Source organism: Diachasma alloeum, unplaced genomic scaffold (genome assembly GCF_001412515.2).
Source record: "Diachasma alloeum isolate Michigan unplaced genomic scaffold, Dall2.0 Dall_scaffold_00211, whole genome shotgun sequence".
NCBI lineage: Eukaryota > Metazoa > Arthropoda > Insecta > Hymenoptera > Braconidae > Diachasma > Diachasma alloeum.
This window is the reverse complement of record NW_021680376.1, coordinates 971,048-980,665: the sequence shown is the minus strand read 5'-3', so window position 1 is coordinate 980,665 and position 9,618 is coordinate 971,048. Positions and strand designations below refer to the sequence as shown.

The 9,618-nt window shown below is 33.1% G+C and overlaps 1 protein-coding gene across 3 annotated transcripts in view; it reads right to left on the bottom strand.

Annotated features, from left to right (window-relative positions):
• Positions 1–383: 383 nt before the first annotated feature.
• Positions 384–9,618, bottom strand: part of LOC107036851 (matrix metalloproteinase-14) — a 24,953-nt gene continuing 15,718 nt past the window's right edge. Inside the window, exons 5-9 of one of the 3 annotated variants that reach the window (XM_015255064.1) lie at positions 8,945–9,107; positions 8,738–8,874; positions 7,328–7,648; positions 6,498–6,684; positions 384–1,216 (exon numbers count right to left, since the gene is read on the bottom strand). In XM_015255064.1, coding sequence (XP_015110550.1) covers positions 1,074–1,216; positions 6,498–6,684; positions 7,328–7,648; positions 8,738–8,874; positions 8,945–9,107 — 951 coding nt within the window. In that variant the 3' untranslated portion in view covers positions 384–1,073. Of the gene's footprint in view, positions 1,442–6,497; positions 6,685–7,327; positions 7,649–8,737; positions 8,875–8,944; positions 9,108–9,618 lie in introns of all 3 variants that reach the window. The other 2 variants (XM_015255065.1, XM_015255066.1) reach the window with 2 other exon arrangements.

The window sequence follows — 9,618 nt, the reverse complement described above, 5'->3', positions numbered from 1 at the left end:
ATAGAATAGATTTCTTTCTATTGCGTTAAAGTAATGCAATCCATTTCTCCAGGCTTTCCTACAAAATTTATTCCCCCACGCATTCATCTCAACAAAGCCCAATCACACTTCTCCACGTATGAAAAAATCGTATAGAAATTTTCTATACGGATTGCGTATAGAAAATCTATAGGATTTCCGTACATGATATTCGGATATTTCTATACGAATTCTTCCTAGGCATAAATTTTTACATGAATTTTTGTTTTCACACGAAACATGTCTAGACGCTCCAGAGAAAATCGTAGAGAAATGTCGCAACTCGTACGAAATGTTTCTAAACATGTGGCAGTGGGTCCTATAGAATCAAACCTACAGAAATCGTATAGAAATAATTTGTATAAAAAATATTCGTATAGAAATATCCGAATATCACATTCGAAAATTTTTGTACGATTTTTTCATACGAACCTCCCTCCCTCACCCCCTTCACTCCCGGAAACTCATTCATAGAGGTAGAGTGGCACACCTTCTACGCGTTATTCCCGAATAACTAAACGAAAATACATCCTATACTTAAAGGCACTCAGTCGATCACTCCTCACCCACTCCTATCTTTGATTATGGAAATAAGTTACACGTCACATGATTTGGCAGTGTAACGGTCAACTCAGATTACAATTTCAATACATTAATTTTAAATTAAATGCATGATCCTCCCTTGCGTTTTATACATTATGATGATGCTTATTACGTGAACATAACTAAGGAAATACAACAGTGGATGATTTTCCACGTATTTTCATCGTCCTGTGCAATTCATCCCGTTGATGGGAATTCGTCCCATTTACCTGTTGAATTTTGTCATTGGCGAAGACAAAAGGCCATAATTTCACGGCAATTATCACAACATAATAAATTGTGAGAAATGATAAGACATTATCTACCGAATTATTTTCGTAAATCATATCGCCTTTTGCAATATAAATAATCAATCACCAATCATGAATATTCTCGTCGATTGACAATGGAAATCGTGGAAATGGCAATGTCTCTCCTAAATTCGATGCATTAACATCCAATTGAGCGTTACCTTATGTCACCGTAAACCTCTGTAAAATAATGAGGGCAGTAACGAAGAGAGGCAAGCGGCACAATTGATGATTGAAATTGGAATGGGCTCCAGAATTTCCAGAGTCTTGATTGGAGGATGTCACAAGCTGTTCGTCAGTGCCTCCTGCAGAATTATTCCATTTCATGAATTTTCGTTAATTATCATTCACTTCTGGAGTATCGCACGACGAATATTGTCTTGAGATTTATTCATTTTCATTGCATTGGCTGAGTTGTTTGGAACTTTTATTATCCTCTTGGTTATTAATGGGCCAGACTCGGGCCTGGATTATCCTCTTTCATTTTTTTCGGACTCCACCGATTGATAATCCCGAATGAAAGTTGCTCTCTGGAAATATTTTACATTTTTATTCTACCGTTAGGTGATCCACGTACGAGATTTAATTGAAATACCTGGCCAATTCTATTGGATTTCTACTGAAGTTTCTGTCAGTTTTGGCCGATTTTATCGAAATTTTTGATTGATAATATTCTATAGAAAAGTCTATAGAAGTCTATTTTTCTATAGAGTCCTCTATAGAAATATTTTCTATACAATTTCCTCGGATTCAATTTCTTAAGTTCTATTTTATAGAAAATTCCAATAGAGGTCGATTTGCTATAGAGTTTCCTATAGAAATATTCTCTATAGAATTTCAAATCGACGACGAACAAATTTTGCTATAGAAAATTCAATAGAACTCCATTTTCTATGGAATTTCCTATAGAAATATTATCTATAGAATTTCATCGGCTCAAAAAATGCAAGTTCCATTCTATAGAAAAATCGACTTCTATTCATTTTTTTTCTATGAAATAGAATTTGAAATTTGATTTGTATTGAAATTATCTTACAATTTCTTCGGCCCAAAAATTACAAATTCTATTCTATAGAAAAATTGAGTTCAATAGAACTCAAAACTTGGAATTTGACTTCTATTGAAATTTTCTATAGAATTTCCTCGGCTCAAACTTTTACACTTTTTTGGTCAAACATTTTCATTTTGTTTTTACGATGAAAAAAGAAACAAAATGAAAAAAAAAATTGAAAAATTTGAGATGAGGAAATTCTACAGACTTTTTCTATAAAATATTTTCTATTGAACGTTTCCATAGAATCGACTTTAACCTAGTAGAAAGATCAATAGAAATCCTATAGAATTGTCTAGCGAATCGGCTAGGTTTTTATATTAAATTCTTTCGTACGTGTTGATTCAACGAGTTGTATTCTCTCTTGGAATTTCATCTCTGAGGGATGAGTAACTGTTTCAGCCTAGGTCACAAGGAAGCACAGGCGGATTTTATAGTCAGCCGTTCTGAGAGTGAATTTTGTGATACGTGATGTGAGTTCAAAGAGTTTCATTGTGGCGAAGTGAGTTGAATGAACTCTTTGGCGCCTGTATGAATTTCACGATTCAAACATGTGGTAGTTAATATGCAATTTCCAAATTTCAAAACTGGTTTCGGTTGTGCTGTTTTCACGTGCGAAAAAATTCTATAGAATATGGAAAAATTCCATAAATTTCTATAAGTTTTACAGATTCTATTGACAAATTCCATTGGGTTTTGTTTTCATGGAAAATGTTCTAGACAAAAATGAATGGGATTTTTCTATAGAACTTATTCTATTGAGATTTTTTCTATAGAAATTCCTCGGATGAAATCTTCCAAAGTCTTTCGTTTGATTTTTCTGATGAAAAGAGAAGAAAAATAGAGTGGAAAAAACTTAGCTATAGAACTTTCTATAGGAGTTCCTATAGAAAATTCTATAGAAATATAGAACTCTACTGATTTTTCTATAGAATAGTTTTCATTGAACGTTTGCTATTTGAAAAAAGCGCAGTAAAACTGGAATTATTCACTAGAATCGGCCGAAAACTAATAGAATTTTCAATAGAAATTCAATAGAATTTTCTAGATTTTTCTATGTAATTTTTTTCTGGGTGTTCTATCCAAATTCTATTGAAGATTTTTTTTGCGATCAAATGAAAATGTTGAACATGCGATAGATCATAAAGACTTCTATGAAAAAAGTTAATCGCAAAGTCTATAGAACTTTATTTTTAAAAACACTATATTTTTTTAATCAGTCTCTTGTCATTTTTTTCATAAAAAAATTTTGGGAATGAAACTTCCAAATTATTTTGATTCATTTTTTGCTTCTCATAATGAAATTAAACAAAAAAATCTTGCTCAAGATCTCTTATTTCTCAATTCGAATAAATTCTATAGAAAAATCATAATCTGTTGATTTTTTGTGTAAAATGTTCATGAAAAATATAGACAATTATTTGAATGTCAATGGAACTGAAAAAAAACGGATAGAATTTCAATAGAATTGTCTACAGAAATTTGTCACACGTGCAATAAATTTAAAATCAACTCCAGTGCTTCATTCACAAGCGATTTTATCAACTAATTTCAATCAACAGTCAAGAGTCACTCACAGAGAAATTCATAGGCCGTGCAACTGTGATAAAGTGCGAATTGAAGCGGTGAAAACCCCAAAACATTCGATAAATTCATAGCAGTGCTAGTGAAAGAGTACAGGCATTGGATTAAGTGTAAGTTCCAAATCAACACATCCGTTATAGTATTTTCTCAACCATGCACCTCTTGTGTGAACATCTTCTTCATGTCGTTCTCATCTCCGCTGGCTCCATCGTGCGATACTCCACCACAATTAGCGTAAAAATATGTATGTTGTTGACTCAAATTCGTGGGAATAGTATGGCATGCGGGGTTCGTTGAAAACACAAGTTTCAATAAAATAAGAATAAGTATCATGTGCGGAAAAATTTCCTGAAAATACCCAGCGAATTCCCTCGAAAATTCTATTGAATTTCTATTGAACTTTCCATTAGTTTCAGAAAAATTCTATTGAAAAATTTCGCAGCTCATCTGCGGGTTTTTTTTCAAGAGAAATGGTAAATGGAAAATATTTTATAGAAAACATCAAGAGAATTTGATTTTATTTTATAAGTCATTCTACTGAATTATTTTCTATAGACATTCCTCGGCTCAAATTTTCCAAGATTTTTCGTTATATTTTTTTTAATGGAAGAAGAAGGAACAGAGCGGGAAAAAACTTGGAAAATCCATGCAGAGAAATTTCTATATAAAGAGTACCAATAGAAAAGTTCTATAGAAAGATGAAATTCGATGAATTTTTTCTATAGAGTAGTTTCTGTTAGGCATTCTCCACAGAAATCCGCAGCTCATCTGCGCTTTTTTTGTCAATAAAAATGGTAAATTGTGAATATTCTATAGAAAATATCAATAGAATTTGATTTTTCTATACAACTCATTCTATTGAGATATTTTCTATACAAATTCCTCTGCTCAAATTTTCCAAGTTTTTTTGTTTAATTGTTTTATGAAAAGAGAAGAAAAGTAGAGTGTAAAAAACTTGGAAAATTCATATCGAGAAATTTCTACAGAAAATGTATCAATAGAAAAAGTTCTACAGCAAGATGAAACTCTACGGATTTTTTCTATAAAATAGTTTCTATTGGACATTCGCTAGATTTTTAAATGAAATGTTTCCGTACATTTAGATCATGGTGAAGTGAACATTCATTAAATAAAGAAATTAGAGAACCTAAATGAGAAATAAAAAAAATAACCAGAACCGAATTGTTGAAGAAAATAAAAATGCCAGTGTGACAGGAAATAAACAGAACTATTAATTTTGAGGATTATAGTTACTCTGGTTGATTCTGGATTCGATGGCGACGACCTTTCTTACAAAAACGACTTTGCAATCATAAATATTCTTTTTAAAACCAAAATTATCAATTAAAATTTTTCATTTGACTCGAATTCGCCTATGAAATAATTCTACAGAAAATCCTTACGCCTTCATTAGAAAATTCTATTGGAGTTCCATCAGAATTCCATTATTTTTTTTGTATTTTGCGTCAATTCTATTGGAAATTATATAACTTTCACGTGGATATAATTCATTCTATTAAAATGATTTCTAAAGGAATTCTTGAACAAGAATTTTCCAAGTGTTTTCTTCTTGAATTTTTTCATTAGAAAGAAATAAAAATACAACGGAAAAAACTATAAAAAATTCCCAAAATTTTCTATAGAAAAATGAAAATTTATTAGATTTTTAAAATCGAAATAAAATGATAAAATAATAATAAAATGAAATGAAAAAATAAAAATGAATAGATTTCCAATAGAACTCCACCAGAATTCCCATAGACTTCCAACAGAAATTCAATAGAATTTCTTAAAGAATGCGCTAGGTTTTTCTGTACAATTCTTTCATACGTGCAATTGAATAATTGGGAATTCAAATAACGTGCTAAACAATTCGAATAATGTCCGACAACAACTAGATCGTTTCTACTACCGCTCGACTGCATTCCACTCTCGCCTGTTCCAACTCAGCAAACAAATGTTCCATAATTTTTCACATCGCTATCTTTGAAAAAATATCAGTTTTCCAGCGAAATAATGTCGCTCCTCATATATTACCGGAAATAATCTGCGGTTGTTAGAGGCGATCCGTTCAATGTTTACGTGGAGCATTGAATAGTCACACGGGGGACGTTGCATCATTTCCGAAAGGTATTACCGGGATTTTTTAATGGTTCTTTCATTGGTTTGTCGCTGAATGCGAGTCGTGGAAATATAGAAGGGATTAGGGGATATTTTTTTCCGTTAACATCTGACTTTTCCATTCCCTTCGATTGGAATTTTTCATGATTTTTTAAAATTGCTGAATACGAAAATTGAATGCAAAATATTTGACACGTATTTTTATTTCAAACTTCTTCATTTTGAAGACGTGAATTTGTCATTTCGAATTTCTTGATCTTCGCTGATTTTTCAGAATGAAATAATAAGTATTTAATATTTTTCATGCAGTTTTCATATTTTATAATTTTGTTAAATGAAAAAAATCGTGGAATTCCTCAATTAGTCGAAGAAAATCATTTTCAATGTTTGAATCACAATGAAATAATAAGTATCTAATGTTTTTCATGCAGTTTTCGTATTTTATAATTTTGTTATAAAAAAAATAAAAAATAAAAAAATCGTTTTCAATCTCTAAATCAGAATGATAATTTCAAATGATTTTTTCAATTGCTGAATATGAAAATTGAATGCAAAATATGTAACGCGAATTTGTCATTTCGAATTTCTTGATCTTCACTGATTTTTCAGAATGAAACAATAAGTATTGAATATTTTTCTTGCGCTTTTCGCAATTTATCATTTCGATAAATAGAAAAAAATCGCGTAATTCCTCTATTAGTCGAAGAAAATCGTGTTCAATCTTAATGAGAATGGAAATTTCAGGCGTGATTTTGCACGAGTGATACCTCTCACTGATTTCGCCTCTCATATTTATTTTCACGGGGTAAATGGACGTATTCGTCAAGTACCTGCATCTAAAATGATGTCGTCAACATCGTCGTGATTGAGGTCGTCGCCGTGTTCCTCCAGATTGCCTGACCAACATGGATAACTATTCTTCCATTCCATATTACCTAGCGTACCCCGACTCGCTGATCTGCAGCCGAACCACCAGTAAGCAGTCGTCCTTGGGAAGGCAGGATCAGCGACATCCACCTGGAGACCATTAACCAATCACAAGGTTAATTACCAATTGACTCAATTACCAATCACCCAACAGAATTTTCCAATAGAATTACAATAGAACTTCAATAGAATTCTAACAGAATTCAGTAACGAAGAGGTAAAACGGTTTAAGTCGACTCATCTCTTAGTTGAGTTTTTGAAGAATATCTCCGAATCTAAAGGAGACAGTGAAATTTTCGTCAGAATCTTTTTTCTAGAGCAAATTGAGTGCTACAAGAAAGGTCCAGACAAAAATTTAGCTATCTCCCTTAGATTCCGAGATATTCACTAAAAACCAGTCAGTTGTCAAAATCGACCTAAACCACTTTACTAAAAAATGGGGTTTCCGAAAGTTTAAACAAATTCAATCATTTAATTGTAAACAACGAATGTTTAAAAAAATAATTCTGTGCAAAATGTAATTTTAGTGACGCTGAATATTCATGATTTTTCCAAATTTTTCTCACGCGATTTAACTAACAAATTTGATGATTGAAAATGGTTGAATCTATAGTATACTGTACCAAACTGAAAGATTCTTGGATATCCTTAAGAAAAAAGGGCATGCACCGCATACGGTGGTGTATCATGGAGCGCACTGAAACGCTAATGAAAATGTATTGAAGCAATTTACCGAAAACGTTCGGTCATTAAACCGGTAGTACGCCTTGTCCTTGAAGAAGTACGTGAAACCGTGGTAGGTGAGGGCTGCGTCGAGATTGTTGGGCAGTCCCTCCCAGTTCGATATGAGCTTTGGATACGTGCTCTTCACTGGGGGCCTCTGGGAGGGATCGAACCTCCAGAACTTAGTGCCTTTGTAGAAGTAGATTTTTCCGTTTCCGGTCCAGACTGTCGCTGCGTCGATGTTATCGGGGATTCCCGTGAATCCCTCGCTTATGTCTTTTGGATAGTCACCGTCCATCCTCTTGCCAACGTATCTCCAGTATTTGGAGCCCTGGGGGAAATCGTTAATCAGTTGATCAAGCGACAAAAGAGAATTGAATACCATTCTATGAAACATGAATGAACGAATCATAATTGTCCAAACTATTTAGGTCAGAGGAAAATAGAATAATTCTACTCTCTTAATATTCCGTTTACTGAGGTTTTCTTCGAACAAAGTTGACTAGAATTGATAGCTAGAATTATGGGATTATCTCACATTTTCGACGTTAAGGATAGGAGAATCTGAATGCAATATAGTGAAAATGATGATCGATTTTTTCACTTTGAACAAATAATATTAATATCCAACTACAAAATTTCTGATATGAATAAAAAGAAGCTGTGACTCAATATTCCAAATGAAGTTTTAATTTTTAATTTGGTGCTGATAACACGAGATGACAATATTTCAAGCACGGAATTATATTGACGAGATGAACAACAGATTAATTGAATTACCGTGTGAACAAACTAAAAATTGATAACAGTGTGGCCACGCACTTTTACCAGAGTATCAACAAACATTGAATCCCAGAAATTCACACTCTAAAGTGTGTTCTAGAATGAACCGAATTCAGTAGTGAAGCGGTAAACCGAGTTAAGTCGATTTTGACTATTAGCTAGTTTTTGCTGAATATCTCGGAATCTAAGAGAGATAGCAAAATTTTTCTCACGACTTTTTTTATAGCGCTCTATTGGCTCTACAAAAAAGGTCATGACAAAAATCTTTCTATCTCTTTTAGATTCCGAGATATTCGTCAAAAACTAGCCAATAGTAAAAATCGACTTAACCTGGTTTACCGCTTCGCTACTGAATTGTAATTATGATTAAAGTCTTATTCAGTGAGCGTAGGAACAAGAACATTCGCAAATCATTTATTGTAACATGAAAATTTAACAGCTGATAAATTGGGGCGTGTGATACTCATCGGTCGTATTGCTTTTTCCAATGAGAATGATTATGAACAGTTGATTGAAGAAGGGAATACCTAATTTGACAAGAAAAATGGCATAATGAGCAGGCCGACACGCGAAATGTCCAATAGGAATCGGCGAAAAGTGAATGAAATATCTGTAAAATTCCACTTGTTGTTCATACCTTGAAAAAGTAAGTTTTTCCGTTCTTGTACGTGAAAGCCGCATCGATATCTCCAGGCAGTCCCCTCCAAGAGTTGGCGATCAGCCTGGGATACCCACTGGCCACACCATCCGCTGTCAGCTTCCAGTAATGATCACCTGAGTGGAAACAACACATGAGCATAATCGACAAATCATTCCGTCAATCCCGTTAAAGTGATGTATTTACCCTTGAAGACGTATGTGTTGCCTTCAGCGGAATTGAACATAGCGTCTACTTTAGGATCTGAGCAGAGCTCTGGATCTTCCTCTCCTGTCGGTGCTACAGTCGTCTTGTGGTGAACATGCGGATCTTTACCCTCAGTTTCTGTCGTTCTAGCTCCATACAGCGCCTATACGAATCAATTCGTGCGAAAAACTTCAGTGCAAAATCGAATCGATTCAGAAAAACATTCTATTGAAATTGAATTTGTTTACTTTTTCAATTTTTATTGAAATTTATATCATTTTCTTTATAGCATTCTCAGAGGGAAAAAAAACTGGAGAATTCATGTCGAGAAATTCCCACAAAGAATTTCTCAATAGAAAAAGTGTAGAAAGATGAAATTCCCCTCATTTTTTCTATAAAATAGTTTCTATTGGGGATTTTCTACGAAAAAAACGCGCAGTAGAACGATGAAATTCTCCAATAGCATTCTTTTCATATATTCTCTATAGAATTTGCTCGACTCAAATTTTCCAAGTTTTTTTCACTCTATTTTTCTTTTCTTCTCATCAAGAAAATTAAACGAAAAAACTTGGAAAATTTGAGCCGAGGAAATTCTACAGAAAATACCTCAATAAGTTATATAGAAAACTTGAATTCTATTGACTTTTTCTACTGAATATTTTCTATCGAACATT